Source organism: Exophiala viscosa (genome assembly GCF_022695815.1).
Source record: "Exophiala viscosa unplaced genomic scaffold EDD37scaffold_19, whole genome shotgun sequence".
Classification (NCBI taxonomy): domain Eukaryota; kingdom Fungi; phylum Ascomycota; class Eurotiomycetes; order Chaetothyriales; family Herpotrichiellaceae; genus Exophiala; species Exophiala viscosa.
Window position 1 is genome coordinate 163,029 of NW_026944371.1, and position 16,889 is coordinate 179,917.

The 16,889-nt window shown below is 52.6% G+C and overlaps 6 protein-coding genes across 6 annotated transcripts; 4 read left to right on the plus strand and 2 right to left on the minus strand.

Moving 5' to 3' along the window:
* Positions 1–79: 79 nt before the first annotated feature.
* EDD37DRAFT_218135 (uncharacterized protein) lies at positions 80–3,852 on the plus strand. Its single transcript, XM_062810378.1, has 2 exons — positions 80–590; positions 650–3,852. Exons 1-2 carry the CDS (start codon positions 433–435, stop codon positions 3,819–3,821), a joined length of 3,330 nt encoding a protein of 1,109 aa, XP_062665195.1. The 5' UTR covers positions 80–432; the 3' UTR covers positions 3,822–3,852.
* A 659-nt stretch (positions 3,853–4,511) lies between these two features.
* On the plus strand, positions 4,512–6,389 carry EDD37DRAFT_654949 (uncharacterized protein; the record flags this gene model as incomplete). The annotated part of the gene is made up of 1 exon (XM_062818727.1): positions 4,512–6,389. One exon carries the CDS (start codon positions 4,512–4,514, stop codon positions 6,387–6,389), a length of 1,878 nt encoding a protein of 625 aa, XP_062665196.1.
* Positions 6,390–6,589: 200 nt separating this feature from the next.
* On the plus strand, positions 6,590–7,878 carry EDD37DRAFT_218316 (phosphatidic acid phosphatase type 2/haloperoxidase). The gene is made up of 2 exons (XM_062810381.1): positions 6,590–6,827; positions 6,880–7,878. Exons 1-2 carry the CDS (start codon positions 6,681–6,683, stop codon positions 7,792–7,794), a joined length of 1,062 nt encoding a protein of 353 aa, XP_062665197.1. The 5' UTR covers positions 6,590–6,680; the 3' UTR covers positions 7,795–7,878.
* Positions 7,879–7,903: 25 nt separating this feature from the next.
* On the minus strand, positions 7,904–9,906 carry EDD37DRAFT_218157 (Spo7-like protein-domain-containing protein). The gene is made up of 2 exons (XM_062810379.1): positions 9,822–9,906; positions 7,904–9,587 (listed from the first exon to the last, which is right to left on the minus strand). Exon 2 carries the CDS (start codon positions 9,411–9,413, stop codon positions 8,013–8,015), a length of 1,401 nt encoding a protein of 466 aa, XP_062665198.1. The 5' UTR covers positions 9,414–9,587; positions 9,822–9,906; the 3' UTR covers positions 7,904–8,012.
* A 304-nt stretch (positions 9,907–10,210) lies between these two features.
* EDD37DRAFT_218418 (alpha/beta hydrolase) lies at positions 10,211–12,135 on the plus strand. Its single transcript, XM_062810382.1, has one exon. The coding sequence runs from the start codon at positions 10,304–10,306 to the stop codon at positions 11,987–11,989; it is 1,686 nt and encodes a 561-aa protein (XP_062665199.1). The 5' UTR covers positions 10,211–10,303; the 3' UTR covers positions 11,990–12,135.
* Positions 12,136–12,565: 430 nt separating this feature from the next.
* EDD37DRAFT_571431 (fungal-specific transcription factor domain-containing protein) lies at positions 12,566–16,038 on the minus strand (the record flags this gene model as incomplete). Its single annotated transcript, XM_062814335.1, has 9 exons — positions 12,566–13,189; positions 13,543–13,980; positions 14,048–14,383; positions 14,438–14,500; positions 14,560–14,961; positions 15,160–15,331; positions 15,399–15,447; positions 15,508–15,559; positions 15,883–16,038. The coding sequence occupies 9 exons, from the start codon at positions 16,036–16,038 to the stop codon at positions 12,566–12,568; spliced, it is 2,292 nt and encodes a 763-aa protein (XP_062665200.1).
* Positions 16,039–16,889: the final 851 nt, after the last annotated feature.

Below are 16,889 nucleotides of genomic sequence, written 5' to 3' on the forward strand. Positions count from 1 at the left end.
TGGAGAAGGCGGGGAGACTGCAAATGAGTGAGTGAGTGCGGGCGGCAAGAATGAATCAATAATGGGAATGTCTCCCGCGGAACTCGACTTCAGTGAACTTTACATGACATCAATCAGCAACTCGTAAGAAACAACCTCCTAGTACTCACTCAACAGAGCATCCGCTGGATAGTACTGTCCTTGAACGCCGCCATCCAACTAGACGACTTACTCAGCTGCTTCTGCTTTCGCCACATGCGACAGGCCTTGATCCGGCACCTCCACGATCCTACCGCGTCAAATCAGGTGGTCTCACAACATACCCGAACGAGCCTCGATCCCTTCATTCACACTTCAGCCGAGGTCAGCTACGTTACACCTTTCAAATAGCTTGCATGTGTCCACCAGCAGAAAGCCCCGCTGCCCAAGTCGACGCCCCTCGAATAGTCAGACATGGGCGATAACTTTGATGTGAGGTTGTTGAAACGGAGCATCGGGGCGGCGAAAAGAGACAGGTCTATCAAGACATTGTACGGGGACAAAACCTGGGTGGAGGATCTCGATATCGTCAATGAACTCGGAGCCCACACAGGTTGTGTCAATGCCCTAAGGTAACTCTTCCTTGTGTTCATCTTGTGCACGTATTCCCGCTGACTGACCTTCCGGCTAGTTGGTCTACAAGTGGCAACTTCCTCGCCTCCGGTTCCGACGATACCCATCTAAACATTTGGGAGTACAACCCTGCAGGGCTATACAATACCTTTTCTCTGAACACGAGCGTTAGTACCGGTCACCATGCAAACATCTTCTCGGTCAAGTTCATGCCGCACTCCGGGGACAGGAAAGTCGTCACATGTGCTGGAGACTCCGAGGTCCGAGTGTTCGACCTCGAATATGCGGGCTCGTCGCAGACAGGCTCAACAGACCCGAGCTTGTCCGCGAGCACAAGAAGTAGGAGGTTCAACACTTTCTTTCGGAATGCAAGATGGTTGAACGAAGGCAACACCAATGCTCGCGTATACCGAAGCCATGCCGACCGCGTCAAGAGAATAGTCACAGAGTCCAGCCCCCACCTCTTCTTGACCTGCTCCGAGGACGGAGAGGTACGGCAGTGGGACCTGAGGCAGCCTTCATCAGCGTATCCTGCTCCTCGAGGTGGACGAGGACTTGGGGGTTTGCGAGGAAGCACGGAAGAAGAGTCCGGAGATACTCCGCCACCACTGATCTCCTACAAGAAGTATGCTCTGGACTTGAATACCATTTCGTGTGCAGCCAGCCAGCCACAGTACATTGCACTAGGCGGGGCCCATCTCCACTGCTTCTTGCATGACAGACGCATGCTTGGCCGCGATACTGAGAGTGAAAAGGGTCGACCTGCCACTCGCAAGCCTGTTGTTGGCACTTACGAAGATGAAGCAATGGCAGAAGCCACGAAGTGTGTGCGACGGTTCGCCCCAAATAACAAACGTAAGATGGGCCTACATGATCACGGCCACATCACAGCATGTAAGATAAGTGACGCTAACCCGAACGAAATGATCGCATCGTGGTCCGGTGATCACATCTACAGCTTTGATATCGTAAAATCACCAGACGCCAGAGGCGCCGATGCCAGACAAAATGAGGCCTTTCAAGCGACCCGTCTCCGGAACCGTTCTGACCGCAAGCGAAAGAGGACCACCAAGGGCAATGCCTCGTCGAGCAGCTTGACAGAGTCGACTAACCCCAGTCGACGTCTTCGAAGAGTGCCGGATGAGCAGCTGGAAGAAGGCCATACCGCGTTACTCGCAAGATACAGTGATGGAGCGTCTGAGTTGATCCGGCTCCCTACTGACGAGGCCGACCCCAACACCGAACCTGCTCCTTCCCATGAAGTTCTCCTTACCGAAGCTCAAAGGTCGGGTGAGCGTGTCGCTCGATCATTGACTCGACTTCGCAAAACCCTGTTCGACTTCTCGGCGTTCTTGGGACAGGACACCGCCGTATCCATGGAAGGTTCTTCGGAGCTCACGCCGTATACGAAGGTACTCACCAACGCGCTCGGCCAGTGTGCTTCTCTGCTCCCACAGATGGACGAGATCATTCGCACCTGGTCCTATCCCATCAATCCGAGCGAGGAGGATGTTATGCTCCAGAACACCTTGAGAAGGAATAGGCAAGCAAGTTGGCGTTTTGTGCAGGCTTCGGGCTGCCTCGCTCGTTGCCTTGGCGGTCGTTTGCAGAGCGCAAGTTCCGCGCCTGATGTCCGGCTGGCGCATTTTGACATGATCAAGCCTGCAGCTCACGAGGGCAAAAACACCAACAGGGGGTCAAGATTTTGCTACGACTTCCTCAAGGCAATCCTTCTCTGGTTGGAAGGAGGCCAGAAAGCCGTGCTTGAAGCGTTCCAGAGACCTGCCCATATCAGTGCGGAAAGTCCTCGTTTTCCGCTCGACAGAAACGACACGGTGGAGAATTTCGTGCCGAAGTTGGAAGCATATCTTATGAGCCTCGCAGATCAAGATGCTCCTGTGATTGATATCGATGCAAACCGATTCGAGCGTGATGAGAGTCGTGTGGTCTTTCACGATCAGGAGTCCGCTGTTGCCGCTTTCACCAGAGCCCTTGCAGGCGTACCTCTCGAAACAAATCAAGGCATGTCTGAAGGGGTCGTTGATCCCTCAGGCTCCAACAGTACTGTTCGCGTCATGGACAAGGGAGCTGCAGCACGATTCTGGGGGCTTAAAGTTGGCCGCTCCTTACTATTGAGCGCTGCTACAGGGGTGACGTTTGACTTTGTCAATCGAGCATTTGGAGGATTGAGGCTCCATGTTCTTCCGCATATGGAAACCGAAGAACGAACACAAGAAGACATTGACCCCGAAGAAGAAGAACGGGTCGTAGAGGCTATCGACGTTGTGAGGAGAACGAATGCTTCCGACAATGGACAGCCTTCTGGCGCTGCGTCCGAATCCCCGCATACTGCTCATGAGATGACTGGAGGATCCGGTCGTTCCGATGTCGAAATGAGTACCCCTCCTACCGTCCACGTCGAAGATGTCGATAAAGACGAGGACGAGGGAGAGGAAGTACCCGATGATGAATATGATGATAATAACGAAAATGACGAATCTGAGTCTGACCACTCAGACTCCGATGATGACTCGGATGATGACGATGACGACGGTGAATTTGCGTCTCAGCAGATATTGTTTCGGCGGCGAACTGGATTCGGCCGGTCTCGCGAGCGAGCCTCGGTCAATTTGCACGTTCCATACTCATCCCACAGCAGGGTCTACAAAGGCCACTGCAATACGCGTACGGTCAAGGACGTCAACTACTACGGACTGAACGACGAGTACGTGGTCAGCGGATCAGACGACGGCCATTTCTTCATCTGGGATCGGAAGACGTCCAAAATCCTTAATATCCTGGAAGGAGATGGGGAAGTGGTCAATGTGGTGCAAGGACATCCGTACGAGCCCATGATCGCATGCAGTGGTATTGATAGTACGATCAAGGTCTTTGGACCTGCAGGTGAAAGTCGGGAACGATACACCGCTGAGAAAGGACTTGACGTCGCCAATCCTGGAGGGAGTGTACATAGCTCGCTGCGTTTCGATGGTCGAAGGAGCACGAGGCGGATGCGGCAAGGCGACGAAGATGACAGTGACATTGATGTGGATGTTGAACACTCGAGCAATGGTCTAGAGACTCGCCGAGCCATGCACCGGGAATATGAGATCACCAGCCAGAATGATGCGGAGCGAAGACGCGGCGTGGGCGACACCCTTGTCACGGTAGGTACTATGGAGGCACTGCTGGCGCGCGCATGGATCATGTCGGGAGTGCATTTGATCTGATTTCCTTATTGCCGGCACGATTGTTGCTGACCACTGTGGTGCCATGCAGGAGGGAATGCTTGCTAGGTTTGCCATGGCCTTGCAACGCGGTCAGATTGAGGGAGTCGGCGGACAAGGCTTTGGCGGCCAGGGGGGCACCATTGTCGTGGACGACAATTGTCTGGTAAGACGGAGAAGCAAAGACTTGCATGACGTTCTGCCCTCATTACTAATCCGTTTGTCAGGTCATGTGAGGCCATGGCGGTCGTCTCCGATCCATGGGCCACCCTTGTGCGGTACCTCACAGAGTTTCCTCCTCAGGATGGCACTTTATGAGTGGTGGTCCTATCAGCGCGTCGAGTTGCGAGTTGTGATATAGGCTCACTATAAGACTTGGCTCCTCAAATATCATGCTCCGCTCAGGTAGCCGGTTCGCCGCAAATTCGGCTCCATGGCCAAACACGTGCCTTGTAGCTATCAAACAGACACTGCTGCAGTCATTGTAAGAACCCACTGTATGTCCATGGCACGAATCTTCAGACCCATCCTGGAGCAAGCATGTGAAGACCATTAATAGTCGTGGTCTGATGATGGATCCTGTAGACTGTCGTGCCAAGACTTGGCTAGAATGGGCCAAATGCAGGGCGACAATGGAAGAAGCATTCTTTTTTCACCCTTCAAGATGTGATGGCCGGATCGCCGCGGGTGACCATGAACGGTGAGCATAGTGTCGAGGGCGTCGAGGACACGCCGCACTACCTGCAAACAATTCTTGGACACGTCGCCGAAAACGGCAACATCATAACGAAATTTTCGAGCAATGATAACATCCCTTCGCTTCAAGAAATCAAGTCGTTAACAGACCGCGACCAGCAGTATGCACTACTTCTGCTGGCCCGCCATCGCCTAACCCGGGCTCTGGCCGATTCTCAAGGTCTTTCGCCCGAGCTCATTCTGCATCGTGCTTCAGTCTACGAAGCCCTGGGCTACAGCGATCTCGCTCTCGCAGACGCCTACGTCTCGTACACGCTGTGCGAAGTCGTGCTCGAAGGATCACACGTTTCGGACCTCGAACCGACAGGACCAGATGGCGAGCCATGGTCGGAGACCGAAGACACAGCGAGCGTCTTGGTTCACAAGTATCGGTCACTGATCCTGTTGTGTCGGTCAGCGCTTCTCCTGGGATGTCAACATCAAGCGAAAGTGTGGATTGATGATTTACTGGCGCTGAAGGGTGAACTGCAGATGGAGGAGAAGGAGGGTGAACCGCGTGCGTCTTCGCAAGATGCCGTGGTCGAGGATTTCTGTAACTTCTTTTCCATCTACGGTGAGGATGGCAGCTTTAAACAGTCCGTCGCCGAGTCGCGGCAGAATCCGAAGCCCGCGCTGTATGGCTGGAGCCAGCGACAGGTGTATCCGTGGAACGAGCATGAACCTGATCGGATGTCGAAACACGCACTGGACGAGATCAATAGCAGGCTTCATGAAGCTGCCGAGAACTTGGAGGTGGAAATTTCCATCCTGCCTAATCTTGTGACGGACGATGCTGCAGCCTCCGGAGGGAATGGATCTACTACACCAGCGGAAAGCTGGTCACAGCTGGGCCTTTACGCGAAGAAGGATCTTGCACCCGGCACGACTATACTGGAAGAACGATCAATGCTGACTGCCATTCGACCACACGGCGAAGCTCTCTGCGACGCTTGTGCCGCTGACATGGAAGGCATTTCTCAAGAAGACCGACGTTATTGTGCGGGTTGCGATATCCCATTTTGCTCGGAAGCATGCCATGCTCTTGCGATGGAGAAATATCATGCTCCAAATAAAGAGGACGAGGAAACAGACGAAGGATATCCACCCGCAGCAACGCCCTTTTGTCCTGGGTCGAGCGGCAATGAGGATCTCCATACACTGGGCCGTGCCGAAAGCTCGACAACGCCAGAGTGGGATTTGTATTTCCTTCTACTTTCGAGGGCCATGCAAATGTCTGAAACCCAGGGTGTGCACCCATTAGACCTATTTGAGGTCAAGTATCTCTGGGGTGACTTCTTACCTACCCCAACCCTGAGCAACCTGTCATTGCACAATGGTCCCAAGACTTTGCCGTACAGTGTTCGCCACCATGTTGAGCTTCCATTGCAGTGGTTCGAAGTCCTCATGCACTCCCGCGAAGAGTGCAGACCGTACAGTGCGCAATGGTTGGAGAAGTATGATTGGTGGATCCTGCAGACGCTGTTCGCGAAATTCCGTGGTGTGGCGGACGCACAGCAGTCGACTTGGACGGGCAAGGCTGAAGTCGCGGCCGTCCATCCACTGTGGTGTCTAGCAAACCATAGCTGCAACCCGAACGTTACGTGGAAGCCGTCGGGAGTGAGAAACTTCACTGTCATGACTGAAAGGGTCTGGCAGCATCCGGACAGCAAGGACCACGAAGAGTGGATGGGCATCAAGGCGGGTGAGGAGATCTGGAATCATTATACCGATGTTCAAGAGCCGGATTATCAGGAGAGAAGGGCAAGATTACAGGCTGTCCTTGGTGGTGATTGCCGATGTGAAAGGTGTACTTACGAAGAAAGTGCCGCGAAGTGAACAGGATTTCAAGGTCGTACCTGCTTTTCTCGCCACGTCAACGATGATCTGGAGGAAGTCGGACGGAAATTGCACACCCCCAAATGATGTCCATTTCTTCCAGATGTCGGAAACACCAATGTGCCTGCCATGCGAAGGGAGGTGTGCGGACGAATCAAGGAAGCAAGCACGGCCGTGCTTCTCGAAGTGGAAAGCACTACACCACATTTATGGACGAAACCGCCGCCGCTCTCATGTATCTCTATCACCTCATCAGAACTCAGCCCAACGCATGATTTCTATGCCCCAGATATGCTCATGGACCAGGATACCGAGACATCGAAACGTCGGAAGCTCCGCAAACGCCTCGGCCAATTCCTGCGCGACATCAAGTACTTCTTATTAGATTCCTTGTCTGACCTCTTCTGGATGTTAGCCATCGGAGGCGCAGCACTTGGTGTAAGTTGATCCAACCCTTTCAGACCAGGCACAGACTGACGGAAGCATTCAGCTCTATTCGATCTCATATCAACCACCACTTCTGGTTCGGATATACACCACCGCGGATCGACGCCTATACAACGACGCAATATCCTATCCTTTCCTTACTCCGATCTTCAGTTCGCTCGTCGCCGGCCTTGTCTGCTCCCTCATTCCCTTCGGCATCATCCTCTTCGCCCAGATATGGGTTCGCTCCTTTGCGGACGGCTCAGCGGCGATCATGGGCCTTTTTTACTCTCTTCTTACCGGCACTTTTTTCCAGGTCCTCTTGAAGAAATTCGTCGGAGGCATCCGGCCTCACTATCTTGCTGTTTGTCAGCCCGAACTTCCTGCACAAGGTCTCGGTTTCGATGGAGCCTTGTATCCAGCAGCGCAGATTTGCTCTGGAAACCCGGCACGAATCCTATATGCTTTGCAGAGCTTTCCATCTGGGCACTCGGAAGTTGCGTTTGCTGGATTTGGGTTCCTGGCCATCTACCTCTACACGCATTTGAGGATTGGCGATCATCGGAAGAGTGATAGGCTTGGATTTTGGCGTATGCTTCTTGTCCTGATGCCGATCATGCTGGCCACGTACATTTCTGCAACACTTGTCCTTGCTTACCATCACTACGTGCTTGATTGCGTATTTGGAGCAGCAATTGGTATCCTGACAGCACTTCTGGGTTACAGATTGGCCTTTCGCAGTCTGATATGCTCCAGAACCAACTGCGAGCCAAGGGTAGGAAAGAGATTGAAGCGAGACATGGGGAATAGAAAGCAGAAAGCGGAACGGTCACCTCAGATACCGGCAATGGACTGGTCGCGCGATCTGGAGCTGGGCAGCGTCACAACCCATCCCAGGACGGTCTCTGGTAGCCACACAAGGGTGCGACAGCCGATCTACTCGACCATCGACTCGGTGATGCACAGCAATGACGCCTAAGGCGGTGCCAGCACCGCATACAGCGAGTACTTTGTCTACAAGAGCGGGCATAAGTTCCTGAACAACGACTGCTTGGTTTAGAACGGCTGGTGCCGGTAATGCTGTTGCGGTAAGCTGAGTCTAGAAACAAAAGCATGCCGTGGATTGAATGTCTGGTATTCCTAATGTCACAAGCACTATTTCTAAGAGTAACTTGGTAGGTATACTCAAGATACCAGTCAAGCCGGTATCGACTCCAAAGAAGCAAGTCCAGGCTCCGACTTGATCTCGAAAGCCTCAGATTTGGGTGTCGTCGGTACACTACTCGCACTCGCATCATTATCTTCCCTGTTGTCTTTTGTTTTCTTTTCCCTCTCCCTTGCAGCCTCCCGTTCTCTGCGCCTTCGTCGACGTTCTTCACGCTCATCTTCTGCCGCAGCATTGGAGGATGATGTAAGCGGACTCAGACCAGAGTCCTTCCTGTCGACCGCGCTCCTTGGTTTCCGTCGGACGCTTGCCGTGCTACTCACACTGCTGCCGCGGCGCACACGCTCTGATACAGGTCGTCCCGTGTCAGCGCTTCCGTCGAGGTCCAGATGCGGCGTCGAAGACCTCGATGATTGTCTGCTCCGACTCTGTGTCGAGTCCGAATCCAGGCCTGTTCGGCGTCGACCTGCGCCCAATGCTAGAGCTCCTGCCAATGTGGAAACCGAGCCTTGTCGCCCATTGGAATGATGATGTCCATGTGGATGCTTTTCGAGATCGTGGTGCCGGCGTGTAGGTCGATTCGGTGCCAATTTCCAGGCACCTGTCCACCATTTCCAGCCGCCGGCCTCCTTAGCTCTCAAGCGCCGTTGGTGAGTGAGCTTTTTGCGCAGGCCCGCACGGCGCTCGTTTTCCTTCTCCCAATATTCTGTGCGGTATTCTTCCCAATTCTCGCGGAACTCCGGGCTGAATGATTTCGGTAGGAGGAGCAGCATGACACTGTCGCCTCCTTTGGCGAGGTCTTCTTCGGCAACAGTCCCGTCCTCGTGCTCGACCACATGCCAGTCTGAGCCGCCGGCTTCGCGCCATAGACCATAAGGCAATAGAAAGGATAAATGACCAAGAATCTCTCGCCAGAATTTTCCTCGGATAACGACCACCCGTAAATTGAAGCCTCGCAGGCCGCGGTTGGTGGTGCCGAGCCACTTGCGCGGCCAGCGTATCCCACGTTCGAATTGTCCTGTTCCCCACACCAGGAGGACCGTCACCACACCTCCCATCAACGCGAGTTTTTCGGACGTCTCGACGACCCAGTAGACGGAGCCGCCGAGGCCAGTGCCATCTTCGCGCGGGCGCAGGAAGAGGGCATAGAAGAATAGAGCGTTCCACGAGGCGAGGAGCAGGAGGAAGAAGGAATTCAGGCGACGGCGAGCGACGAGGTGGAGGTACTGTGCGCGCAGGGAGGATTCGAGGATGAGGAGGTTGAGATAGATCTGGGGCGGGGACGAGGGTAGTGCTGCGAGGGCTGAGTCGGGACTGTATTTCTCGGACTGTGACGATTTGCCGAGTGCAGGGAGTGGTGCTGTGGGTGGAGGTCGGACGTTGGCTGTTGGTGCGTCTTTGACGATCTGGTTCAGTCGAGATTCTGCTGTCATGATCGCTGACAGGGATACAAGGAGAAGTCGAGGTTGATAGTGAGGGCGTCTATGGCACGAGGTCACCTTGGTGCCATGGTGAAATGGGGGAGGTGTGTGTAAGCGGAGTGGGCAGGTTCGGTCGTCCTTCGCAATTTCGTGCAAGTCGCCCTAGTGAGAATGATGCCGTAGAATCTGGTGTTGCAAGTACAAGTCAACGTCGTTATAACTACAACCGCTGCTCGTGGTTGAACAGTTCAATGGCCGTTGGTACAGAGAGTGGGGAGTCAATAAATGACGGAGCACAGCGCAGCCTGACACGCATGCACAGCCTCGTCACATGATCTCAGCCTTGCTTATCTCATCCAAACTCCCTTTCCAAAGAAAAGAATAACCAACGGGCAACAACATTACAATGGGTTGACTTACACAGTACTGAATTCTGGTGAGAAACCACCTTCTTCATCATTATGAGAACTATTTGTGTAGAAATCGCTCACTGCTCTATTGTTCTTTGATCCATGGAGCAACGGACGAATGCGCCCGAATGGAGCAACCGCTAAGTCCATACAAAATCCGAGCCACGTGCATAAAGTAATGACGCGGATTTTCTGCCCGAGAAACTCGGAGGTCATTCGATACATTACTCCGAATTGCGCTCCGTATTGGATCTTGTTGATGATAATGACACTCACTCATTCTGCAAGGAGATTTCTTGATGCTTGACAAGGTTGTTTGACACCGACTCCGTGTCGCTGATCCGCTCATTGTGAACTGAACGTTATTCCTGTTGCCTGGCACTTTCCCTTATTGGATCTTTCTTATCGGGCTTTCTGCCACCACACCTCATATATCAATCGATAGACCGCTACACTCGCCTCCCAGCGCATGTCATTGCAAGAGGTACATGGATGAGACGGTCTCTACCTTTCACACTCCTAGAGGCTTTCCCTAGTACAAGAGTCACCCATTGCCCCTCTCTTCGTTTCCAGTCCACCACAACTTACCACGAATCCGAGCATACACCTCCCCCTTCTCGCCGCCCTCGCCGCCGACGCGTCATGTCCACCGACGCTGCGGACTCCGATGGCGAGATCCAAAACCGTGGCCAGCAGAGCGCGTTGGCTTCGAAACGTGCTAACGGCGAGAACCCACGAAGAAGTAGATTCGACGGCTTCTTTCCGTTGAGTTACAAGCAGGGCTTCAGTCAATGGTGGTCCAACATTCCCGCCGCAGAAGCCGAACATAGAGTCCTGTCACTCATCCCCTACCTTCAAAAACCTCCTACACATACGCAGACCGGTTCCGAACCACCTTCCAAGAACCCCTCGACCCTGTCAGTCGTAGACACCTCTCCTTCAAAACAAGCTCCACCGATCACGACAAACTCAATCACAGACCCGTACGGCCCTCGAACATGGTATTCACGGATGGTTCAGCTATCTGGCAAAAACAGAGCATTGAACGAGTTCTCGGTCGAGCGTACCGGCGAGGAGGCAGATCAAAACCTCGTGATAATACATGGCTACGGTGCTGGCCTCGGCTTCTTCTACAAGAACTTCGAGCCTTTGTCGAGGGCCAAGGGCTGGCATTTATACGCCCTGGATATGTTGGGTATGGGGCGTTCGTCACGCCCGCCGTTCCGCATAAAGTCCAAGAAACGTGAAGACCAGATCAAAGAGGCCGAAGACTGGTTCATCGACTCGTTAGAAGAGTGGCGTGTTAAGAAAGGAATCGACAAGTTCACACTGTGCGGCCACAGCATGGGAGGATACATGGCCGTGTGCTATGCTTTGAAATACCCAGGAAGACTCAACAAGCTTATTCTTGCTTCGCCGGTTGGTATCCCAGAGGATCCGTACGCTACTCATGCTGCCATGCCGGATCAAAAGGAGGTTGATCAGGCACAGCAAGACGAGGCGACAGCCTCCAAGACAAATACGCCCCCACCACGACGCCCATACAACAAAATCTTCACGTACCTTTGGGAGGCCAACGTCTCGGTTTTCGATCTCGTACGGTGGTCGGGTCCTCTTGGCCCGAGATTGGTGTCTGGCTGGACGAGTCGGCGTTTCTCGCATCTACCGGCTGATGAAGGCCTTGCCTTGCACGATTACAGCTACAGTCTGTTCCGGCAGCGAGGGAGTGGAGAGTACGCATTAGCATACATCCTGGCTCCCGGCGCCTTCGCTAGAAGTCCATTGATCCGACGCGTTCAAGGCATTGGGCGACAGCCCCTCCCAGCCGATCTTTCTACTTCATCTTCCGCCGAGCCACAGCTTGAAAGAGGCTTGCCTGTCGTCTTCATGTACGGCGAGAATGATTGGATGGATGTCAAGGGCGGATATGCAGCGAAGAAAAAGATCGATGCCGAACGTGCCCGAGCGTTGAGAGGTAAATCCGAGGCTGAGATTGCAGAGGATCAGGGTGGTGCCAAGGTCGTTATCGTCAAAAAGGCCGGCCATCATGTCTACCTGGACAGCGCCGACGAGTTCAATGATGTCATGCTGGCCGAGATGGAGGATGTTAGAAAGAGAACTGCCGGACAGAAGAAAGGTGGTATGGGTGGCATCCAATTTATCGACAAGAAGGATTGATATGTCACTTTTCAGACTCGAGAAAATCCAATGCTTTCGCATGTTCAAGGTCTTGGCAAGCCAGCATGAGCACTTACATGTGGCCTGTGAATGACTCCCATCAACTGGGAGCGAGCGACCTCTCCAGCCATTCGAGCCGTCACCTGCGAGGCTGGGTTGAGTCATACAACGAAGCGCATGACTTGTCAAGCAATGAGCTATTCCCATCAACCGTATATTCGGCCTTTCAGACCTCTACACCCAGCCTTGCGCTCGGGTTGGCCGCAATCACCACTGACCAACGATGAAGGTCCTCACAATGCGAATGCGCTTTGTATCCACGCGCCGTCACAGTTGCGGATTCGGTGGTGGAATTGATCATATTGACAATGCGCTTGATGGCGATGGCGCCCACTGTAGCGACACGGTCGTTGAGGTCTGCACGGCTCTCGCGAGGGCGTTCTCAATGCTCTATCCTCCCACCGTTCTCCCTCTCCGGAAGACTTCTGCAGCAAAACCACGATAAGGCAAATGTCCGGACTGCCGACAGTGGTAGTTTTTACCTGCACCCACTTCCGAGGTGCAGCTCTTTGTGACTCAGAACATGTCATAACCAGAAAAGGTTCCGGGAAAATCCATAGTCTGGCTGCGAGAAAGACCGCTCAGCTCATTGTTGCCAGAGTGGTCACCTGAAAGAAATTCTGGGCTGGGAAAATGGTATAACGGAGGCACGCCGTTGGTGAAGAATGGCTGGTTTATCATCGACATGGGTAGAGTGCTCGTAGATAGATCGAGTTTGTCTCCAATTCCCGGATAACCGTCCATGGTTGTTGTCGTTGTGCTGTCTTCGTCTCGTGGGAAGTCTTCGCTAATCATCTCTTCTATCATTCGTATTGTTTCGCGATTCAACACCAGAGACTTGACACGAGGCAGTTTGGGCCGGATTTCTTCAGCGGCTTCATCGCTGATGCGCTTTGTTGCTCGTTCGCCGTCGTAACGTGACACGCTCTCGGCCAGGGGGACTTCCGTTGCCAGAAGCTCAAAAATGTCTGAAAGGTCTTTCGTGCTCTCCCATCGCTCTGTAATGATGGTCAAGTTGTTGGAACAAGCTCTGATGGCCTCGAAAACTTTCTTGGAGTTGTACGATTCAGTCCTGAATTTTGGGGGCGTGGCCCAAAGACAGTACAAGATGGTAATGCCAATGGAAAATTGACTGATCAACTAGAGAGAAAAATGGTCAGTATAGCTTTTTGAGTTTCGAGCGGAGGATGAAAAAGGGTCGTCAAGCCTGTTTCCAGAAAAAGTGGCACTGTAACCAATTGCGCTCCTCAGGTTCAAATAGGTACGGTTGCTTGTTGTCATCTTGGAGTCTTTCGCACACAACGATACAGCTTTGGCCTTTGTCAGGAGCGAGGTCATCAGCTTCATCGTGTATCCCTACTGGCTTGCTGTCAAAGCACCCGTTGTCGCAAACCTGCAGGATTTCGATTTATATCGCCGACGTACTTCCTGTCAGACGGTGCCACTTTTCCTGGAAACGGGCTTTTCGTGTATGCGAGGGGGCACAAACTTACTCCGAGCATAGGGTGAGGCAGTGTTCGGTAGCCTTGAAACTTGCGAAAGATCAAAATCGTTCTGGTGCTTGCTTGGACGGACCAGTCACCGGCGGGGCCACGGACATTGGACTTTGTCGGTATGTGCAGATATAGGAGACAGTGATTGTAAACGATCTGAATCCAACGCTCATCTGTAGGAGATTTGGTGTTAGAATCCGCCGCTTGCAACAGCTGGGATTTCCAGTCGTCCAGCTTCGACAGGATGTAAGACCGCCAGTCGGACAGAGAGTCGAAGTTCATGGCGAAGTCGGATCGCATGGTGACGTTGAGAATCTCGGACTGGATCTGGAAACAGCGATCTCGATGCAAGGCTGAAGAAACCGAGGTGTATGTAGATGACCCATTCGATGCAAATGAGAGGTCCACAAGGGCCGAATCATCAATATTATCGAAGTGCTACCTTTCTGTCAGCCTTGGCCCACAATGACTCCTCAGGTGAGGACAGAAGCAGCAGCACACTTACTGGGACAGTAATGTTGTCATCCGCGATTGAGAAGGGAAGACGCAAGACACCGCAAGCCAATCGATCCAGACTGTAAGCAGCCCAGAATGCTCTCCGGCGCAATTGAATCTCCACTCGGGTGGCGGCGTCCACGGGTTCGGGTTCCGCTTCGATCAAATGAAACCGAGCCACAACGCAGTAGCGCACGGCGGAGGAGATGATGAGGGAGATCTGCTCCGTCGAGGGTGAAAACAGGGCATGAATGGCCATCATAACATAGGCTTGAACATGCAACAATCGACTCGGGTGTCGTAATACTGCTGGTAAATAGTGGTTGACGGCTTGGTCGTAGAAGTTCTGCGCGAGTTAGCCCAACGATCTGGTCCCAGCGATGGGGAGAAAGGCATTCACCTGCGAGGTATGAGACACACTCAGAGGTTGCTTCGGATCAAGTAGGAGGCTGACGGCGAAGAGCTGTCTCAGTGTCAGCAATGGGAAGATCCTTTTATCTCGTGTAGAGATGCTGAATATACCATGTTTACGAAAAACCCCTGCCAAAGATCGCCATGATGTCGCTGCTCAGCTGACCTTTTTTTCCAGCAGGCATGCCACGAGTGGAAAGTATCTTTCAGTAGGAAAGGCCACCTCCTGTTGGCATTGTTGAAATAAACGTCAATCAGATGCTCCTCAACATGTGCAGGAATTGAGTCTGGCCATATGGCCAGTTGATTCAGGTAGGTCTCAAGTGAAGCTGGGCGTGGCCCCAAGTTCTGGCGCAAGGCGGATGATGGAAGGCTGCCCACTAGACCAATGATGTTGCCCCCAGCTGTGACGAGGGGTTGCTCCTGGGAAGGACCACCATGGGTCGTTTGCAGGAAGGGGTAGGAAGATGGAGAGCCTGATGCTCCAGACGCAGATACATGGGTGCTTTGGGACTGATGAGTGTGAGTGGGGGATGCGCTACCGTCGTAGATGTGCATGCCCGAAGAAGGCCCTATATCGATCGGCCGAGAAGGCTCATGATGCTGGGAGTGGGTTGGCATTGCTGTGCGGAGAGGGGCATGAGCAGGGGGCGGCTCGTTTTCGGTGTTGTTCGACTCATGGAGCGGTGGTGGCGGTATGGTAGTATGCACTGTGGCATCGCTGAAAGAGCGTGAAGCCAATGGCACTTGCCTAACTCCCTCTTCTTCGTGAGCGCGTCCGTCATCCTCCCCGGATCCAAAGTTGCTGTCGAGATGCACCGATGCTTCTGGTGGAACAAGGCGTTCAAGTTGGCCTAATCGTTGCTCAAGAGATTGCACATAACTGCGGAAAATGGCATTAGTTGTGATGAAGAGGAATTGCCGGCGTCTCTCCTCTTGTTCAAACTTACTCTGCCTTGTAGCGCGCTCGCATCAACGTTGGCTCCGTAGGTGAGCATTCTAGACCCCAAATCAGTAGTCGCTCGCTAGGTATAGGCTGATGTTGCTGGCCCTACATACCTTCGTTGGCCTTTTTACAGTTTGAACAAGGACTCGCACCATCTCCGTCGCACTAGCCATTTGTTTAGTAGTGCCCATCAACGGTAAGCCTGTTTTCAGGAAAGTGGCACCGTCTGACTGTTGTTGCTCTTCAGGATCAAATAGATACCATTCCTTCTTGTCGTCCAGGGGCCTTTGCACACAACGATATAGCATTAAGCTTTGGCAAGAGGAAGCGCATCAGCTCTATCGTCCACTCGTACTAGCTTACAGTCAAGGCACTCGCGGTCGCGAATTTGCTGGACCATATACATATATCATCGTGGTACTCCCTGTCAGACAATGCCACTCTTCGGAGACAGGCTTGATGGGTACGCCAGTTATAGTGCTACTAACCTTCTGCTTGCGGTGACGGCATCGCTTGCAAGCAAGGATTCGCTGCCGCTTAGCTGGATGCAGGGAGCCGTCGTCACCATCTGGCTGATATCTGTGTCCGCCAACGTTGGACGTCTGAGCCTGAATGCGGACGTGATGTGGATCAGCATTTGACATATGTAGATAGGACTAGAACAGTGCGAGGTGCGCAGGGGTCTGTTCCTAGTCGACTAACCTCATAGGTCTGGGCCATGGACAATCACGAGGATGCTAAGAACCAGATATGGCTTGGCTCTCAGCCAGGTGTATGTGTCGACCTGAGAAAGGTTGATAGAATCGGTAGCTTGAAAGTGCGAACGAAGGACGCTTCGCATAGATGAGTTCTTATGGTTGGGGCTCGGGCCCGCTGGAGGTGGGAACCCTGATAAGGGCCATGATAATGCACCTGCCGCCTATTGACGAGGGCGACAGACACACGGAACGCAAGGACCCAGAAAGATAGAGGCGGGAGGGTCACCCAGACCCAGGCTGGATCAGAACCCTAAGGACGAAGAGTGCAGATACTGCAGGGCCATGCACCAATGCGCATACCAAACTACCTCGATGAGGCGGGTGCAGTATTTAGATATAGGTACCTCGTTGTCTCAGTTCTCAGACTGGGTATGGCAGGATTGGCGAGCCAATCAAAAAATTCAGCAGAATTGTTTGCCAAACGAGTCTGAGCTCCAATACGTGAAAACCCCTGTTCTTAGCGTGACTTGGCAATACTCTCCCAAAAGTTTTTGATATCGGTATAGAAACTTGTAATATTGCTCTAACTATCCCTTAATGTACTCGATTTTATTAGTAATTTCGGGAGTGCCGAGCTCTTCTTAAATACTTTATATCTCGATTTAAAACTATAGTACGAGAATTTTTTCTTATATACTACGACCTTTAGAAAATCGTAATTTTTAAAAAAATCTTAGTTTTTTAGAGATATATAGCTACTCTTTAAGTATTTTTATTAACGCTTTTAATATAATATA

Excerpts from the sequence above, each read along its gene's own strand:
- EDD37DRAFT_218316 (XM_062810381.1), top strand. The coding sequence starts at position 6,681 with ATGCTCATGGACCAGGATACCGAGACATCGAAACGTCGGAAGCTCCGC. Across the intron at positions 6,828-6,879 it reads TCGGAGGCGCAGCACTTGGT|CTCTATTCGATCTCATATCA; the intron begins GTAAGTTGATCC and ends GGAAGCATTCAG.
- EDD37DRAFT_218418 (XM_062810382.1), top strand. The coding sequence starts at position 10,304 with ATGAGACGGTCTCTACCTTTCACACTCCTAGAGGCTTTCCCTAGTACA.
- EDD37DRAFT_218157 (XM_062810379.1), bottom strand. The coding sequence starts at position 9,413 with ATGACAGCAGAATCTCGACTGAACCAGATCGTCAAAGACGCACCAACA.
- EDD37DRAFT_218135 (XM_062810378.1), top strand. The coding sequence starts at position 433 with ATGGGCGATAACTTTGATGTGAGGTTGTTGAAACGGAGCATCGGGGCG. Across the intron at positions 591-649 it reads GGTTGTGTCAATGCCCTAAG|TTGGTCTACAAGTGGCAACT; the intron begins GTAACTCTTCCT and ends CCTTCCGGCTAG.